General features: G+C 40.0%; 1 protein-coding gene across 1 annotated transcript; it reads left to right on the forward strand.

The window, feature by feature from the left end:
- Positions 1-13237: 13237 nt before the first annotated feature.
- On the forward strand, positions 13238-14632 carry LOC148579453 (uncharacterized). The gene is made up of 2 exons (XM_088490211.1): positions 13238-14363; positions 14472-14632. Exons 1-2 carry the CDS (start codon positions 13238-13240, stop codon positions 14630-14632), a joined length of 1287 nt encoding a protein of 428 aa, XP_088346337.1.
- The last annotated feature ends 6950 nt before the right edge of the window (positions 14633-21582 follow it).

Below are 21582 nucleotides of genomic sequence, written 5' to 3' on the forward strand. Positions count from 1 at the left end.
TGGATTAGAGGAATTTTTTCTTTTTATCTTGGAACATTATCTATAATCTATAACAATATATAATAGTATAATACGATTATATAGATAGTATTTAGTAGAGAGATAGAGACGAAAATATTGAGACAAAGAGATAGAGACTAATGTCTAATTTTTTTTTGGTGAACAACTAACAGAAAAAATAAAAGAGCAGAAAAGAAAAAGAAAAGAAATCAGATTCTTAACAGCAAGAGAGGACAAACCACCTCTGGCGGCTGGTGCCAAAGGTGAACCTCATCAGCTCCGCTACCTCCAGATCCCATCTTTGCCAACCGATCTGCCACGAACATTAGCTTCTCTCGTGATAAGCTCAAAACGAATATCACAATCCCTTCTTAACTTCAAGTCAAAGATCAGTTGTATCACTTCTTTTTCAAGATGCCAGAGTGGAACTTGCCAACTAGTCACTAGCTCAAAAGCTGATGCGCAATCTGTCTCACAGACAACAAGCTTAAGACCTGCCTCCCAAGCCCAAGCCAAACCTTTCCATATACTCCACAACTCCATCTTGACGACACTAGATCCAAAGGAATTTCCTGAGCATCCCATTACCCATTGACTGGAACTATCGCGAATTACCCATCCAAAACCAGCACAATCATCTCCCAAGTTCACACTCCCATCACAATTTAACTTCCAAGCACCAGGTTCTGGCGGAGACCAAGACAGAGATTTTAATCCCTGGATGCAACACACTCGATTTTGAGTTGTATATTCAAAATCCACCATGCACCTGCGAGCCTTGTATGCAATTGACCCAGCAGATCCAAAAATTCCCTAAAAAGTACCCATATTTCTGTCTTGCCAAATTGACCATATTATAGCTACAAATTTGGAACAACCTTCATTGAGGAGACCATGCTTGAACCAATCATGCACCTCGTGAGAGCCAAAGAAACACACATCAGAAAAACCTAGAGAAACCCAAATTGATCGCACCACTTCACAATCCCGAAAACAATGAAGAATTGTCTCCGGAAGTTGATTGCAACGTGTACATAAGGATGAGGAGGAGAGATGTCGCCGAAAACGCAGATATTGAGTTGGTACAGCATCATGAAGGCAAAGCCACACTAGGAGCCTCAACTTTTCAGGGACCCGCGCCTTCCAAAGCCAAAGCCAATTGATATTCCTATCCCAATTCAACTTATTCTGAATTAACCATAAATATCCTTGTTTAGCAGAGTAAAGAGTGTGCTCCCAACTCCAACCCAAATCACGACCAGAAGCCGAAATATGTACTAAACTAAGAATGTCTTCCCTTAAGTCCATAGGAATAAAAGAGTAAATCCTCTCCAAATGCCAAACTCCATCACGGTAAACATCTTCAATGGTCAAAGCAGCCTCACAAATATCAAAAAATTCAACCCTCGCTCCTACTGGCCCAGAGTGCAACCAAGAGTCAAACCAAAAATTCTTAGAAAGAGCTCCCACTTCCCAAACAAACCCTTCCTTTAATACGGAAGCTGTGTGCATAATAGACTTCCATATATACGATGAAGAACCCATTGCTTTAACTGCAAATAGGTTTCTATTCTGGAGGTATTTTTGAAGCATAATCTTGACCCACAGTTTCTCTTGATTCATCAAAATTTGCCAAACTAGCTTTCCTAATAAAGAAAAATTGACCAACCGCGACTCCCGCAAAGCAAGACCTCCAAACTTTTTCGGAGTCGTCAAAACTCTCCAAGATGCTAAATGAAGACCACGGTGATTATCACTACCACACCAAATGAAACTTCTAGTAAACTTATCAATGTTAGAGCACACACCTGATGGAAAAAGGCTTACTTGCATCCTATAAATAGGTATAGAAGATAAAACTGATTTAGCAAGGCAAATCCGACCAGCTTTATTAAGGAAGCGACCTTTCCAAGATGCTAGCCTATTAGTAAGCTTATCAACCACATCATTAAAATCAGCTTTAGTAACTCTGCCATGCTTAAGGGGGACACCAAGGTATTTTCCCAGAGAATTAGCAAATCGGATAGAAGAAATACCAGTGAAGAGATCCTTGCGTTGTCTAGAAACATTCATAGAACAGATAGCACGAGATTTGTCAAAATTCACCTTCATACCAGATGCTCTGCAAAAGGTGGCCATAGTGTCCAAAACATGAAGTACTTGAGATTTCTTCGCTTTGCAAAAAAGGATAAGGTCGTCTACAAAAAGGAGATGAGAGATTACAGGACCTCCCCTAGACACAGTCACTGGTTTCCATCTACCAACCTCCACTTGCCTAGCAATGAGGCAACTCAACCTCTCCATACAAATAACAAATAAATAAGGAGACATCGGGTCTCCTTGCCTCAAACCCCTCTTTGGCTGAAAACCATCCAACCGGTTACCATTCCACATTAGAGAAAGGGAGGAAGACTTTACACATTTCATAATAAGAGAAACAATAGTACCTGGAAAGCCAAACATTAGGAGAGATTGCTCCAAAAACTCCCAACTCACCCTGTCATAAGCCTTTTCTAGGTCAATTTTAAAAGCAAGAACACCTTTCTTTGATTTGGTTTTCTTCATAAAATGGAGAACTTCCTGGGCTACAATGATATTGTCTGGGGCACCCCTTCCAGGAATAAACCCTCCCTGCAAAAGACCAATGATATCTTGTAGAAAAGGTCGTAACCTCTCCACAACCACCTTAGTTATAATCTTGTAGATGACATTACAAAGGCTGATAGGACGAAACTCTTTCATGCGAGACGGGTTATCAACTTTAGGAATCAGCACCACCAAAGTGTCAAACAGAGCACTATCCAGATCAAACCCAGCGAAAGCCTTCTTAACAAGTTCCCATACCTCTGTACCAACCACTTCCCAATATTCCTTGAAGAAAAAAGCCTGAAAACCATCGGCACCTGGGGCCTTAAAAGAGTTCATGCCCATAACCACCTTCCTAACCTCTTCTTTAGAAACATTTCTTGTGAGACTTTCAATAGCCTCACGAGATAAAGAAGATAATTCCTGATCCCCCATCACACCGAGTTCTACCTGTTCCACATTACAAAAAAGATCTCTATAAAATCCAATTGCACATTCTTCGAGTTCTTGCGGATCAGTACTCCATCTTCCATCCTCCAAAAACAACCCCTGAACCTTGTTACGCTTCCTCCGCATAATGGTTTGCATATGAAAGAACTTAGTATTTCTATCTCCAAATCTGACCCAGTGCTCTCGGGATTTTTGATACCAAAACAACTCCTCTTGCATAAGCAGATTACTATATTCAGCCTGTAACTCCCTTTCTTCCTGTATGAGGGATAAAGCATCAACTCTCTCCATTCGCTGTTGGATACTGGTCACACGCCTCTCCAATTCCCTCTTTCTTTTAAAAATATTCCCAAAAACATCTCGGTTAAAGGCCAACTTAATTAAGTTACTTTTGAAGAACTAGCTTAAATAATAAATACTTATATTAAAAGTAATTTATAAATAAATTATTTTGTATTTGATTTTTTAGTTCTAAAAGTACTTATTTTAAGAGAAAAATGATAAAAAACTTTTTATTATGAGAGAAATCATTTTTTTTACTTCTCATTAAGCGCCAAAATAACTTTTTAAAAAGTTGCAATTTTGTTTTGAAAATTGTACCAGACATTAATACTACACATTTTCATAAGTTAAAAGTTAAAAAAAGTCACTTATGAACCTATCCAAATGGACCATAAGAGACAGAGATTGAAATAAATCTTAATATTCTGTTTGGTGCAAAGTGGAAGAGAGAAATTGAAATAAGAATGAAATTCTAATTTAATTTGTATAAAGGGTAAAATTGGAATTAATTAATTAAAATGAAGGTATTTTAGGTATAAAATGTTATTAAAGTTTCAGTCTCTATCTCTAAAAATTTTAGTCCCCTGTGTCTCCACTTTTTTGAGGTACTGAAATACTGAAATTTTGGGACAGAGACAGAAATTTTAGTATTAGTCTCTGAACCAACAAACATGATACTGAGTCTCAGTCTTCTAGTCTCTGTCTCAGTATCTCAAAACAAAACGCTACCATAGAGTTTAATGTCCAATTTTTTTTATTTTAATCCTCTCAACTTAATTTAAAACTAATTTTGCAGTTATGCATCTCACTAACAGTTATAAAAAATTCACACATAACTTCTCTTTCAATCCTTCACTCAAATAATCTACTTTTTTTAATTTTTTTACTATTTCTCTAATTTTATTTACTTATTACTCAATTCTAACTTTTTCAATCTTTTAATAACTTTTTAAATAACTTTATAAGTCAGATAATAATAATTATGCCAAATGTTAATTTTTGAGCCTATATATAAAAAGAATAAAATAATATTCATGATAAAAGGAAGTGTTTAATCATTATCAGCAGTGATAAGTAATTTGGTAGATCTTATTTTATTTTGAGATATTCATTTAAATTATATTTTGTTTAGTTTTATGTTAATTTTAGTGGCTACCATTTTATTCTGAGTACATTGTATTCTGATCAGCAGTTTGATTTTACTCTAACTATTTATAAATATTTTTTTAACAGTTTTCTTTTTAAATTGCTTTGTATGGAATAATTTTTTTAATTTTTAAAATTATTGATTATTTAGAGTATTGTATTTGAAATTTGAGTACATAAATACTTACTTTTAAATTAAATTAAATTAAATAAATACATAAATACTTACTTATTTTGCGTGCGTGTGTCTCTCCATAACGATATCGTTGTCGTCATCCTCTTCTACTCTCTCTCTCTAATTTCATAAATTAATCATATTAATAGTCAATTAAGACTCTTAGGTGTGTGTTGGAGTGTCACTTAATGTGTCACATTAGTAAATTTTGACTCCATCAATAAACAAAGTGACTCAATGACTAATATGACTAATTTAAAATCTTTAATAGATGAATTTGATTTAAAAAAAATTTGAAAATCAATTTGAAGAACGAATGATCTTTTAGGGACTAATTTAACCATTTACTCTAATATTTCTTCTATAAATGAGACTATAAATCAAAGTTTTAAGAATACTACAAGTATAGAAGAACTTCAGTAGCTACATTACTTTGCTAGTGAGTTCTTGTGTAATACAAAAAGTATCATAGTATCGAAAGATTGTATATCAAGTGTTGTGTAAATTTTCACATTGGTTGGAGAGTTAACGAAACATGTCTTATAGACATCTCTTTGTGGATGTGTTTCGATGGATGAGTGTCAGAAGCTCTGGCATTAAGAATAAAATCGTGAAAGCTGGAGTGTCAAAGTGATCAATATTTACAAATGAGTGGGTTGGACTATTATAAATAGTATCAAAATTAGTGTTTGAATTGATGTGCCAACAAAAACGTTGGATCCCATTAAGAAGTGAAATATGAAGTCTCATATTGATTGGAAAGAAAAATGACTTGTGTCTTATAAGTATGTGAAGACATCTCCTTCATGGACACAATTTAATAGGTGAGTATAGGAGATTTTGTCGTCATCCCTACTATCAAGAGTAAAAGTGTAAAACTGTGAGGATTAGAGTGTCAAAGGAGACAATATCCACAAGCGAATGGAACTGTTATTAAGGTATCCAAATCAGTGTCCGAATCACACACATCGAGAATGTTGGGCTCTATTAGGGAGTAAAATATGAAATTCCACATTAGTTGAAAAGGATAATGAAATATACCTTACAATGATATAGAGATCTCTTTCATATCTTGTAAGAGTTAATAGTCAAAATCGTCCCTGAAAGATACCTCGATCTCCATATGAGTACCCGAATGATAAAGTTAATCAAAATCGTCCCCGAAAGATGACGGACATGACCACGTTAGTCCTTCCGTCAATTCATCCGCTGACTTGGCTAACGTTGGGTGACATATTCCGTTAAGTGCCTGCGTGGCACAATAACAAAACGACGCCGTTTTGAATCAATGGACTCCAGATGTTGGGACGACGTCGTTTGGTGTCCACGAGAGATTCAAAACGTTGCAACCCATCAAGAAGCTCAGCGGCGGAGGAGGGGCTTCGAACGGTTCGATTCAGGGCAGAAATGGATCGGATCAGAGTGGTTACGGCGGCGCCAGAACAAGCGGCAACAACGAGGAAGATAAGAGTCCTGGTGAAAACGGTAGCGCTGGCGCTGGAGGAGCTAGCCGAGGCACCGGCATAGTAACTCCGTCAACGGTTCTACGACAGGCGTGTTCGGAGAGATCATGGAGGCGAAGAAAGCAATGCCTCCTGATAAGCTCGCTGAGCTATGGACCATTGATCCGAAACGCGCCAAGAGGTCTGAACATGATACTCACTTCATTTTTCATTTAAATTTTCTATTTTTTTCTATTTTTTTATTTTGATTTTGAGTACATGTTTTTATCTTAATGTTATTTACAAACAATTCCTTTTGGGAAATCTCTGATTCTTGACATCGGAAAGCTGAATTTTGGCAATGATATTTGATTCTTGCTATGATTTTTCTTAATTTGATGCATGAATGGATTTTGGCATTCTAGATCTATTGTAGCGTTGGTTTGTTAACCCTGGAAGTAATTGAAGCATTGGAATTCAGAATGGGATGAGTTGTTATAGCAATTGATAGGTAGTTTTTTAATAGACACCCTGGAGGTGTTCGCAGTGCTAGCTGATCTTCAATGTGATGTTGTTGAGGCTAAAGTTTGGACTCACAATGGACGCATTGCATCCCTAATCTATGTTAAAGACTGTGATTCTGGTCCACCATTGAGGATTCCCATAAAATAAATAGAATTGAAGTGAGGTTGAGAAATATTTTGAAGGGAGACAATGACATTAGAAGTGCCAAAACCACGGTTGCTCTGTCTGTCATGCACACGAAAAGAAGGCTACATCAAATGATGTTTGCCAACCGTGATTATGAGAGAACTCCCATTCTCAAGTTTACTTATGATTCTCCGTTAGTGACTGTTCAGAATTGGGCCGAAAGGGGTTATTCGGTTGTGAATATCCAGTGCAAGGATCGAATCAAGTTATTATTCGATCTTGTATGCAACTTGACAGACATGGAATATGTTGTGTTCCATGCAATTATTACCACTAATGGTGACCAAGCCTACCTGGTACTTACTGTTATTCAACTTCCTTCTATCAAATTCTATATATATTTTCACTTACTCTATTGCTTGTTTTATGAGCTTAAAAACGGTAATGTTCAAATTGTCATCTCAGGAGTTTTACATAAGACATAAAGATGGCACTCCAATTAGTTCAGACCCTTCAGACCGAAGCTACAACTCTTTCTACCCAATTGATCCTATACCAGGTTCGTGCTGTCCATCTGAAACCACTTGCATGATTTTGCCATGAAATAGATGAAGCACTCAAGTGTTAAGTTCATCTTTGCTGCAACAAACTGGAAATTCCTTGTACAATATCTCATTTTGTTTTTTTTTGTGACTAATATTGAGGACTGTATTTTTCTTGGCTTATATTTTTTTTTCATAAATCATTGAGAATTTAGTTTGAAAAGGTTACGATATTCTTCTATCCACAGAAACATGTTTCTTCGTGAGTCTTCCTCCTTATTCGCATTGATGTACTGAATTTGCCGTGCGACCTAAGAGATACACCACCACTACGACAATTTCAGCATCTACCCAACTGTGTGGCCATATGATTCTAGACCGCGAGTTATTTATCATTGAATTTGGGATTAGGGTTCATCATCCAAGGGACTGATTTGATTTCTTTTAACGAACTTACCTTGTCAGCAAACCCAGCGTACACGTAGGCGTCAGCCACCCAGGCAGTTAACGGAACACGTCACCCAACGTTAGCCAGCTCAGCGGACGAATTGACGGAAGGACTAACGTGGTCATGTCCATCATCTTTTGGGGACTATTTTGATTAACTTTATCATTCGGGAACTCATATGGAGATCGATGTATCTTTCAGGGACGATTTTGAATATTAACTCTATCTTGTAAATTCTTTTGCAAATAAAAGTGTTTAATAGAATTTTCCCAAATTTGACGTTTTTACGGTAAAAAATCATCACATTTTTAGCTAGCCACACTTGCCATAGCATGTACACTACTTGTCCTTGAAACATTTTCTTTTTGAAATATGTTCTTCTATTGAGATTGTCAATAAACTACTTCCATCATTGTCATTCTTCTAGGTTCGAATTTTTGGATATTACACTTGCTATTGGGAATTTATTTAACACCTCTTGAATTTCTAGACACATCATCATAGTATGTAGAGTTTCGGCCATTAACAAGCACTTGAAACATAGTTCGTTAATCTAGAGGCATTGTTGATGTAGTTTTGCCCTCATCGCCAGACCTCTATGTGTGACTTTTCAGACAAATGATTTTTATTTTTGGTTAGTATGGTTCAAATTCCATATATGTTTAATTCAGATCAATTTTTTTTAAAATTCAATGTGTAATTTGATAATTTCTTAGTTGGCTTGTGATAAAATTGATTGGTTATGAGATATCCTGATTTTACTGAATAATAATTGGTATATTAGAATGGTTACATGTTGTATTTTTGAGACTATTATTAATACAATTCTCCTATTTTCACATAAATTTATATTTTTATTTCTCTACTTTCACCATAATTTTGCAACAAATTTTTTTCTATTCCACAACAAATTTGATCTAGCATAAATTTTTTTTATTTATTTTTGTGTATTTTTTTGGACTAAATTTGTAGTACTAAAATTTAAATTTAGGACATCATGAATATTTTTTGCTATATTTAAAGATAGTAAAATTTAAATTTGGGATCTTGATAGTAAATTAGTGAATTAGAATTTAATCTATATATATATATATATATATATATAAATTCATACCTAGTTTAAATACTTATTCAAATAATAAATTTAAGAGATATTTTTTGAAAAAATATATAATTAAATATTTGTATAAAATTCTTTTTACTCAAATTTGCTTTTCATGTAAAAATGTAACTATTTTTTCATGTAAAAATGCATCCTGATTCACCTTATATCTTTTCAAAAAAGTATCACGTATGTCACTTGAAAAAAGTGAAATAGAATATTTATGGTATGAAAAGTTAGTCAAGTTGTTATTTGTTATGTAATAAAGGTTGAAATAACTAAAATAACCCTAGTTATAGAGGCAAAATGTCATAAACAGGTAGTTCTAAAATAAGGACGTGACTCAGCTACCAAGGACAATTATATATTTGTTTAATTTCTTTTGAAGCCATTTATTATTTAACTGTTGTTTACTTTTAAAAAAATGTTATTTACTTAGTCACTATTACGGATCCGGTCCACGGATCCCGGACCCGAGGCTAAACCCGAATCCGGTTCCTCGGGACCGATCCGTCTCCCTCCTCCGAAAGGCCCAAAATCGGCCCTCTAGAGCTCCTAACCGACTTTCGAATTTAAACGCCTCCCTTATCTTAACCAAACAAAGATAAGATAAGACGACTCCCATCACCTATAAATAGAGGACCCAAGTCCCTCCAGGTAATCATCCATTCCTGACACCTTATACCTCTGAGATCCATTCTGACTTGAGCGTCGGAGTGTCTTTGCAGGTACCTCCCCCCATTGCTCCAGTCAGGTGATCCGGCATCTGCCTCAACTCGCAAGTTCCCGATCCATCTCTCAACCCGTACCAGAGACATCTCGTACATTGGCGCCGTCTGTGGGAACTTGCGCCAGCCGAGCCGAATGGGGGACGTCCTGGAGGAGACCCCCTCAAGCCAGGATGACTCCCAACCGCTTAACCCAACCCCATAACACCGGGAGGTCACAAACCAAGCAAGAATAGCGAGTACTGTCCAACACATGAACGACCACGTCGTCACGGACCAACGACATCCTGAGAAAGCTAGGGACAAAGCGGCACAGATCATCCAGGATCTCTGCCTCCGGGTCCAAGAACTCGAAGGCAAATTGACCAATAGAGAAAAATACAACGAACATGGAAGCCACGCAACTTCCAGATCAAGGTCTCGCCGCGGTAGGTCGCCAACCCGACGACACGAGAGAAGAGACGGTCGCAGCCCCTCACGCGACCACAGACACGAGAAATCGCCAGAACGGCGACACAACAAGAAACACAACTACAGCGTTTCCCGAGATCTGAGTTATTAACGCTACTCAGACGAAGATCGGAGGGACCGAAACACCAAGCGCACGAGAAATGACCATATAATAATGGGAGCTACACCCTTCACAAAAAGAATCTTAAGAGCAAAACTCCCCAAAGGCTTCGACAAACCTACCGACATGAAGTATGATGGAACCAAAGATCCCCAGGAACATCTAACGGCCTTCGAGGCCAGAATGAACCTGGAAGGAGCGGCCGACGCGGTCCGATGCAGAGCCTTCCCGGTAACCCTAGCAGGGCCGGCGATCAAATGGTTCAACGCCCTCCCAAACGGATCCATAGCCAGTTTTCACGATGTGACACGAAAATTCATGGCCCAATTCACAACCAGAATCACTAAAGCCAAACACCCCATCAGCTTACTGGGAGTCACGCAAAAACAAGAAGAATCCACAAGGAAATACCTCGACTGCTTCAACGACGAATGCCTGACGGTCGACGGACTCACGGATTCCGTCGCCAGCCTTTGCCTAACCAATGGACTCATGAACGAAGATTTTCGCAAACACCTCACTACCAAACCAGTATGGACCATGCACGAGATCCAGAACGTCGCCAGAGATTACATCAATGACGAAGAAGTCAGCCAGGTCGTCGCCGCCAACAAACGGCAAAACGGCAACACCCAACACGGCAACTCGGCTTCTCGCCAAAACCCACCACCCAGAGAAAATCAAAGGGACCACCCCAGATCGGCAAATACAAGCCGACCACCGAGAATTGGCAAATTCTCCAATTACACGCCCCTAACAGCACCAATTACCGAGATATATCACCAAATAGCAGACCGAGGCATAATTCCGAAAGCCCGACAACTCAAGGAAAGGACGGGAGGCAACAAAACCCTCTACTGTGACTACCACCGAGGTTACGATCATAAAACACAAGACTGTTTCGACCTTAAAGACGCCCTCGAATAAGCCATACGAGATGGAAAACTCCCAGAATTTGCCAAAATCATCAGAGAACCAAGACGCGCGGAAAGAGACAGATCGCCGGAGAAAGAAGGGCGTAACCTAAGAACCCAAAAGCAACCCCCCAGAGAAAGCCCGGAGGAAGACCCGACCATCATAGTAAACGTCATCACAGGCAAGGACGTATCAAGTAAGTCAAAACTAACGATAAAAAAAGATCTCAAAGTAATGGCTGTCAGAAACCAAACCCCAACCGTTGCGGCCGACAACACGATAACCTTCTTACCAGAGGATTGCCAGCACGGCACCTCGGCTGAGGATGCCCCTTTCGTCATCTCGGCTAGAATCGGAACAGGACTAGTACGAAGGATACTGGTAGACACCGGGGCAGACTCAAACATCCTTTTCCGAGGAGCCTTCGATAAACTCGGGCTCCACAACGACAACCTCCAAACACACCGCAACGGCGTCACGGGACTCGGAGACAACTTTCTCAAACCAGATGGCTCAATCACACTTCCCATCACCATAGGAACGAGCAGCCAGAAGAAGACAATCCTATCTAAATTCGTAGTCCTAAAAGACTCCACAGCCTATAACGTGATCCTCGGAAGGAAAACAATCAATGACTTCTCCGCAGTCATCTTTACCAAATACCTCCTTATGAAGTTCAGAACCGACGACGGCTCCGTCGGTACCATCCACGGGGACCGAGAAGTCGCAACCGAATGCAACAACACTAGCCTAGCCCTAAGGAAGAAGTCCCAAGATGCGGCCGGGGTATTCCTAGCCGATCTGGATGCCTGACAAGACGGCCAACCCAGGCCAGAACCAGAAGGAGATATGGAAAAACTACAAATAGGGCCAACCAAAGATGAATGCACCTTCATTAACAGGAACCTCCCATACGATCTCAAAGAAGAAGTCTCCCAACTCCTGAAACAAAATAGAGACTTGTTCGCATTCACACCAGCCGACATGCCGGGAATAAACCCCGACCTAATGTCTCACCGGCTAGCCTTGGATCCCAAAGCTAAACCAGTGGCACAAAGGAGACAAAAAATGTCATCAGACTGAGCCGCTGAGGTCAAAAAGCAAGTTAAAGCCCTACTTAAAGCCAACTTCATCAGAGAACTCCCCTACACGACATGGCTAGCCAACGTCGTACTAGTGAAAAAATCTAACGGGAAATGGCGAATGTGCGTCGACTACACGGACCTCAACAAAGCCTGCCCAAAAGACGCCTTTCCCTTACCAAACATCGACGGATTAGTGGATGCCGCATCCGGCCACCAATACCTCAGCTTCATGGACGCATATTCCAGCTATAACCAGATCCCGATGCACCGACCAGACGAAGAAAAAACAGCGTTCATCACTCCCGACGGGACATACTGCTACACAGTAATGCCCTTCGGCCTGAAAAACGCGGGAGCCACCTATCAAAGACTCGTCAACAAGATATTTCAAAACATTTCCGGAAGCAAGCTAGAAGTCTACATAGACGACATGCTCGTCAAGACCAAATCCGGCGAACAACTCACCGACGACCTCAAGGTCGTAATGAACACCCTACGAAAGCACCAAATGAGACTTAACCCGGCAAAATGTGCCTTCGGGATGGAGGCAGGGAAGTTCCTCGGCTTCATGATCACGCAACGCGGAGTTGAAGTAAACCCGGAAAAATGCCGCGCCATCCTCGAAATGACGAGCCCAAAAAACCTTAAAGACATCCAAAAGCTCACCGGCCGATTGACAGCGTTATCACGCTTTCTCGGGGCATCGGCTCAAAAGGCGATCCCCTTCTTCAAACTAATGAAAAAAGGAGCCCCTTTCAAATGGGAGACGGAATGCGAAGAAGCCTTCCAACATTTCAAGAAAACCTTAGCGGAACCACCAATCCTCGCCAAACCCCAAACAGGGGAAACACTCTACCTATACCTCTCCATAACGGAGGAGGCACTCGCAGCGGCACTAATCCGTGAAAACGAGGAAAAAGATCAAAAACCCATATACTTCATAAGCAAAGTCTTACAGGACGCAGAAGCTCGCTACTCACGCATAGAAAAGCTAGCTTACGCACTCCTTACAGCCTCCCGGCGCCTACGACAATACTTCCAGGCTCATTTCGTGACGGTCTGAACCGACCAAGCGGTCAAGCAGGTACTACAAAAACCCGACCTAGCAGGCAGAATGCTAGCATGGTCTGTCGAACTATCCCAGTTCGATATCAAGTTCGAACCCCGATATGCGATCAAAGCACAAGCCATGGCCGACTTTATCGCCGAAATGACACCAGGGGACTCCATCCCCGAATCATGGAAACTACACGTTGATGGCTCCTCGAATACCACTTCCGGAGGCGCCAGAGTCATTCTCGAAAGCCAAAACGGAGTCGTGATCGAACAGTCAGTTCGATACGAATTCCCGGTCTCAAACAACCAGGCAGAATACGAGGCCCTCTTGGCAGGCCTATCCTTAGCCCGGGAGGTCGGAGCAAAGGTCCTAGAAGTAAATACCGATTCACAGGTAGTCAGTTCTCAAATTAACGGAGACTACCAGACACGAGATCCCCTACTCCAACAATACCTCGCCAAAGTAAACAAACTAAAAGAAGGATTCGAGCACGTTACCATACAGCACGTTCCTAGGGAACGAAATGCCAGGGCAGACCTACTCTCCAAGCTGGCCAGTACCAAACCCGAACACGGTAACAAATCGCTAATCCAGGAAGTCGTTAAGTCACCCTCCGTGTCAACGGCGACCAATGCTCATCTGACATTCTCGAACCAGGGATCTTGGACCTACCCTATCCTACAATACCTCCTCGACGGAACACTGCCACCAGACCCCAAAGAGGGAAAACGAATAAAAAGGGAAGCCGCCAACTATACCATTGTTGCAGGACAGCTATACAAACGCGGATTCTCGCAACCCCTGCTCAAATGCGTGGAACCCGAGAACACGGAGTACATACTCCGCGAAATCTACGAAGGTTGCTGCGGCCACCACGTCGGAGGCAAAACATTAGCCCAAAAAGTCATCCGGACAGGCTACTTCTGGCCCACGGTTATCCGGGATTCCATACAAATAGTCAAAAGCTGCGACAAATGCCAAAGGCACGCCAATATCCACCAAGCCGCCCCTCACAAACTCAGCATCATCTCGGTAGAACGGCCATTCGGCACCTGGGGAATCGACCTCGTCGGACCCTTCCCTACGGCACCTGGCCAACTCAGATATCTCCTCGTCGCCATAGACTACTACACCAAATGGATTGAAGCTGAACCCTTAGCCTCCATAACGGCAGCCCAATGCCGTAAATTCCTCTGGCGACAGATCATCACCCGATTCGGGATCCCCGAGATTGTTATCTCGGACAACGGAACCCAATTTGCTGACAAAAAGTTCAGAGATTTCTTAGAAGGACTACGGGTATCTCACCGTTTCAGCTCAGTAGAACACCCCCAAACAAACGGAAAGGTGGAATCTGCAAACAAAATAATCGTCAAGGGACTCAAGAAACGGCTCGACGAAGCCAAAGGACTATGGGCCGACGAACTCGGATCAGTCCTATGGTCATACTGAACCACACCACAAACGACCATGGGAGAAACACCCTTCCGATTAACATACGGCGTGGAGGCAATCATTCCGGTGGAAATCGGAGACCCAAGCCCCAGAAGAACGGTCGGCGGTAATGACGAGGAAGCAGAACGAGACCTCATTAACGAGGAAAGAAGCATAGCCCATATCAAAGAGCTAGCCCTAAAACAGAGAATCAGCTTAAGATACAACCATGGCGTCGTCCGACGAGAATTTACGACCGACGACCTCGTCCTACGACGAAACGACATCGGCCCCCCGACCCCAGGAGAAGGAAAACTCACCCCCAACTGGGAAGGACCATACAGAATCAAGGCGGTAATCGGAAAGGGAGCATATAAACTCGAGCGACTTAACGGCGACGAAGTCCCAAGGACCTGGAACGCCACCAACTTACGGCGATACTACACTTAGGCCGACCTAACTAGGTCACCTCCTTTTATTTGTACTTTACAAATCCTGAATTTTAAATTTCGCTTAAGTATCTATCCCGGGTACTCTTTTCCTCCAAAAACGGAGGGTTTTAACGAGGCCCAACCTTAAATAAATATTTCGTTAAACAGCTACTTCCACCTTCCTAACCGTCCCAAATACGGAACAAAGACACGGCCACGACTGGGGGACCGATCACCCCCCAGGCCAAACACACGGATATCCACAAAACCCGACCAAACGACGGTCCGAAAAAACAAACAGAATAGCTCAAAACAAAACATATAAAAAGGCCTGAACGACCGAAAACACCATAATACGGAACATACAAAGGCCCGAAGGCCGAAAATACCATTAAACGGTTCCCAATGTCACGGCCCTTGGCCATCCAAAACATTCAAAAACAAACAGTTCAAAATAAAAATTACAAAGATAAAAAAGCTACTCGAGGTCAATGATCTGGCCGTCACGAACAGTCTTGAAGGCTCCCATCACGGACACATCCACTCCCGGAGCCAGCACTAAAGCCTGAGCCTTCATCGTCTCCTCGGTAGCCGCAATCGCATCCTTTGCATCACCCAACAACTCCGTCTTCTCCCTCTTCAAGGCAGCAATCTCGGCCTTCAGAGCCTCCGACTCAGCGAGAAGCACGGCAGCTTGAGAACCTGCATCTGAAGCCCGCTGCCGCTCCTCCGCCAATTGGGAAAGAAGCAAAGTTTCAACCTCGGAAAGTCGGAGAATCTCCGCCCCAGCTTCCTTTGAAGACTTCAATGCCTTCTCCTTCGCAGCCTCGGCAGCCTCAAGCTCCTCCTTCAACTTAGCCACCTCAGCCTGAGAATGGCGAAGCTTCTTATCCAGCAAACCAACCTGTGCCATCACGGGCTCAGCCTTCCGAACGACAACGGCAGACCGGAGGAGGGCACGATACACCGACTTGGCTTGGAACGAAACGTCGCAGCCATCAAAAAACGGCTCCGTACCAGGCATCAAGTGTTGATCAATGAACCCTGGAGCATCAAAGCGTCGGTCCATCACGCTAGGCACAAGACCCTCTTCCTCAAAGGTCTCGCTGCTCGGCTCCTCGCCCCTTTTTCTCTTCCGAGAAACCTCGGCAGCCGTCACCACAACGACTTCAGGAGAATTCGCAGGGCCAGGGGAAACCTGAGCATCAGCCCGCACGCCCGAAGAAACCACCTCTTGAGAAACAGCCCGCGACCCCACGGCAGGGTTAGAAACAAGAGTAGCCGGAGACGACGACCCCTCCTCCTGGGCCATCGCTGCCTTCAACCGTGCCAAGGAAGTCAAACCACCAGCCATCTCAACTGAAAGAAAACAAAAATCCCAAGTTATAAAGACAGGAAAACAAACATAAAAACCAAGGAAAGAACAGACACACACCAACATACGACCGACAAACAACCGGATCACCCATCACATCCCGAGGATTAAGAGGACGCTCTCCAAACAACTGCCACAGAACAAGAGCGATATCCCGCTCCTCCGAGGACAGGAACTCCTTCGAAACCCGAGTAAACACGGACGGCCCCGCCTTAAAGTTTCAATAAGTGGGAAACCGACGCTCACCCTCCAACGTCAGCCAAAAAGGATGATGTCCCCTTACGGGACGAACCTTAAAATACCCACTCTTAAAACCATGAAAAGAGTCTTCATACAACCCGAAGACTCGACGATGCGGCTGAGCCCTAAAAGACACATATCTCTTCTTGTGCTTCCCTTCCTTGGTCGGAAGGGTACACAAGAAGAGAAAAAGGAAGACGTTTACCGAGGCAAGAAGCTCCAAATAGTCACAAACAAGCTCGAAAGACCGTATCGCCGCCCAGCTATTCGGATGCAGCTGGGATGGCGCCACAGAACACCGGCTCAATAACTGCTGAACAAAAGGGGAAAAGGGAAGCTGAACGCCAAGCCGGGTAAACATCGCCTCATACACCCACATCCAATCCGGCACGGTCGGGGAGTCAAGATTGGTGTAACAAACCCTCTCATCAACCCCGGGCAGAGAAAGCTCGTAATGACTCTCGGCGTCACCACCCCCGCAAACAGCTCCTTGATCGCGGAGCCGTTGGAGGTCCGCCTCCGTCATCCGCGACGGCGTCCCCCACACATCACTAGTAACCCAAGAGAAAAGACCGGGAACACCCCCCGCCGGGGCCACCGGAGCCCTCATACCCTCAGTCCTTCGACGAGCCATACCTAAAATAGTGACGAGCACCACCGTCAGCCAAACACCGCGGCAGAAAACGGCGGATGAAACCAAAAATAGACACCACCGTACACCACCAATTGTACGGTGGCGCTCGCCCCCCTTACGGAATCCACTACCCCAACTAAACTATTTACCACTACGCAATACCATCGTATACCATAAAACAATCCTAAATCTACACAAAGCAAAGGCAAGACAAACGCAGAAAAAGAAAAAGCAAAGGAAACAAAAGGAAAACAGAAGAACACCAACCTGATGATGCGAAGGAAATAAATCTAAAGAGGAAATGCTGCAGCAGAATACCAACCAAAGCCACAAAGTGCGAAAGGAAAGCAGAAGATGTTCTTTCGGAAGAAGAAAGCAATAGAGAAAATGAAGCAAACGAGGGAACTGAAGGAAGAAAACCAAAACGGTTTTGAAAAAGTGAAATAACGCAAATACCCCTGGAAAGCAAAACAAACGAAGGGCAAAAGAGGAAAGCGCCCCCTCGCAATAAATGCCCTCTCGGAAAAAGCAATTAATAAATCACGCCTCGAAAAACGCAACAGACGCAGCAGACACGGAAGAGTCACATCAGACTAAAACGGTCAGACGAATCTTCCACAAGACGAAACCGAGGCACCGACCTCATCGCGAAAGAACCAAACGAACACCCGAGAAAAGCTGAAGACCCATTTCGCGGTCAAACACCACACCTCCCAGCGACAGACCGACCTCGCTCGCTCTCCCGCTGCAGGGGCAACTGTTACGGATCCCGGACCCGAGGCTAAACCCGAATCCGGTTCCTCGGGACCGACCCGTCTCCCTCCTTCGAAAGGCCCAAAACCGGCCCTCTAGAGCTCCTAACCGACTTTCGAATTCAAACGCCTCCCTTATCTTAACCAAACAAAGATAAGATAAGACGACTCCCATCACCTATAAATAGAGGACCCAAGTCCCTCCAGGTAATCATCCATTCCTGACACCTTATACCTCTGAGATCCATTCTGACTTGAGCGTCGGAGTGTCTTTGCAGGTACCTCCCCCCATTGCTCCAGTCAGGTGATCCGGCATCTGCCTCAACCCGCAAGTTCCCGATCCATCTCTCAACCCGTACCAGAGACATCTCGTACAGTCACTATACTTATTTAGCTTTTAATAAATAAAATTTCGAAAGAAGGTTGATTTGACTTATATTAGAATATATTTAACAATTAAAATATTTAGGAGTAATAGTTTGAAAATAAAAAGAGTCATATTTTTTATTTTATATTTTTTAATTATTACTAAAATAAGTAAATAATCTTTAGATATAATAAATATATAATTATAGATATTATATATATATAATTATAAATATTAAGTTAAATAATATAATTTTACGTTATTGTTTTTTTAGTGTTACTCTTAATAATCAGTAAAGTTTATCTTAACGAATTACAAGTTATGTCTTGAAATATATTTTATTATTTATACAAAATATTTATTTAAAATAAACTGAATGCTAAACCAAAAGCCGTGATTACAGAAAAAGAAACAAAAATGGCAATACAAAAATAATATGCAAACTTTAATAGTAGATTGACCTATTATTTTGAAAAAGAAAATAAACTTAGAAATACGTGATTTTTTACTTCAAAATTTTTATTTGGTTATAATATTATTTTTATATAAAGTATGTACAGTTTTTTTATTATTGACTTTTTACATTATATCTTGTTCACAAATAAAATTGAAAAGTCACCAAAAAAAAATAAAAAAATAAAATTAAAAAGATTGAAAAAAAATTATGAACTAAAAAAATTACCTAAGCATTGCGTGTAAAATACCTTTTAACATTTTGTTACTTATATTTGAGCTTTAATATAGGATAATGATTTAAAGGCGAAAATAAAAAAAACTAATTAAAATGGTTTATAATATATTTTAGTTCTTTATACAAATTTTAGTACTTACTAAGACCAAAAAATAATTTCTAGATAAAATGTGGAAAATAAACTTAAAATAATGCATTAATATTGATCATTGGTGCATAATTTTTGTCTTTAGTGATAACAGCTTTTTACAATTTGTAAAATGCATGAAGAACTAATAAGCAGTTTATCTGCTACTAACATATGTTACGGAATGTCAAATTTAATAATATCTCAATTTTAATTTTAAACCACATATAATTTAAATTTTAAAATATAATCGTCAAAAAATAAAATTTGATAATCTAAATTAAAACCTTTGAATTAGATTTTTAAAAAAATTAATTTTCATATTTATTTTAAATATAATTTTTCAAACGTGATGAAGATGAAGATGGATGAGATGAATGAATGGTCATACGCGATTAGATAAAATAAGGAACGAAGATATAAGGGAGAGAGTTGGAGTAGCACCCATTATAGAAAAGATAGTTGAATCACGTCTCAGGTGGTTTGCACATGTGAGAAGAAGACCGATAGAACACCCAGTCAAGAGAGTGGATGAGATGGAAGATAGATAATGAGCGAAAGGCAGAGGAAGACCTAAGAAGACCATCCATGAGGTGGTCAAACGAGATCTACATATAAACGGTCTCTTTGTAGACATGATACATGACAGAGCACAATGGCATCGTTTGATTCATATAACCGATCCTACTTAGTGGGACAAGACTTTGTTGTTGTTATATTTTAAATATAACTTTTCAATATAAATTGAGCATATGTTTGGTTTAAAAAAAATTATTTCTGCTCAATTGTCCATTTCTTCAAATTTTATTTATACAATCTTCAAACTACCTCAATCAAATGTAGTTTCATATAAATATGTCAACTAAATAATTCATTAATTAAAGGACAACCATGGTGTTTTGAGAGTTATCTGAAGCGTTAATTTAGATTTAAATGTGCGGTCTAGAATGAAGATAAAAATAATAAGAGAAATTCGAGTTTTTTATTCGGTGTTCGACCTTTTTAGAAAGGTCATGTATGTGATAGAGGTTACTTTTTTTTTTGAGTGAACATTTTATTCTTATTGAATCTGACTTTATGTTTTGAGTCAGAGTATGAATATATGGTATCATCAAGTTATAAGGACATATTTTTCATTAATATTAATGACAGCAAAAATATTTTTTTCCTTTTTAATTATCGATGATATTCTGCCTAATAACTCAATATTATTTTTGTTCCTACGTGAGTAGCCAGTTCCAAAGTATAATTTGTCTTGCTTAATATTGAACTTGCTTTTTTTTCAGATGAAATGAAGTGTACGTTGGCTCTTCTAAAAAGAATAGCAATAGACACTTACAAAAATACTCCAACGAATTAAAAAATATATAAGATGATAAAAATAATATTTAGAGTGAATATATTTAATAAATCCTCCGTATTTATGGAATCCTTGTGTTTAAAGTGGTTATAGATAACTACGATTTTGTAGAGTAGTGTTCTGATTTTATGATAGCTGCTCCTATTGTTATTTCATCCTTTATTTGAATTTGAAAAAAGGTAAAATGTGTCTATAATATAACAAACACGTTATGTTAAGTTCTAATTTATAAATATGGTTGGTTTTGGTTATAGTTAACAGATTAATTTTAATTATTTATTTTATTTATAATTAAAAATATTTTAAAATATTTCAATTTTACCACTCAAAATAATATATACATAATGTATAATAAATAAATAAATATAAATTTTATATTCATCGAGACCCATTCAATTTGACGGTGAATTTATCTAATTTTTTATTTTTTAAAAAAATAATTTAACTGTATTTTATATAATTCAATTCTTATATTTTGTTTTTTGAAATATAATATATATTTTTATTTTTTTATAAAAAATTACCCAGTTATAAGTTCATTTGATAATGGTCTTTTTTTTCTATTAGCATAATTTTTTATTAAAAAATATTAAAAAATTAGCAAAATTTATTATTTTTTGTTGTTATTAAATAAAAAAATAAAATAAAATATATTATTAAATTACTAAATTAAAAAAATTAAATTAATAATTAGATGATAACTAAAAATAAATTCTCATAACCTCTTAATATTTCTCTATCTTACTCCTTGATTACCGAAAATTATTTTCTTCAATTATTTAAAAAATATATATATATACGACTAGGCCTATTTTTAAGAAAGACATACAAGGAAAGCTAACAAGGCCGAACAAATTTGCAGCTCGGCTGAACATGAAAAATGGCTTTGGGTGCATATGGAGAGAGGGGACAATGTATGGATTTAAATACTTGGCAACTACTTACCCGGTCTGAAGCTCACGGTGAGGTCTTAGTTTTCATGTACATTGAA

This window comes from Arachis ipaensis, chromosome B10 (assembly GCF_059453495.1).
Source record: "Arachis ipaensis isolate K30076 ecotype BB chromosome B10, ASM5945349v1, whole genome shotgun sequence".
Taxonomy (NCBI): domain Eukaryota; kingdom Viridiplantae; phylum Streptophyta; class Magnoliopsida; order Fabales; family Fabaceae; genus Arachis; species Arachis ipaensis.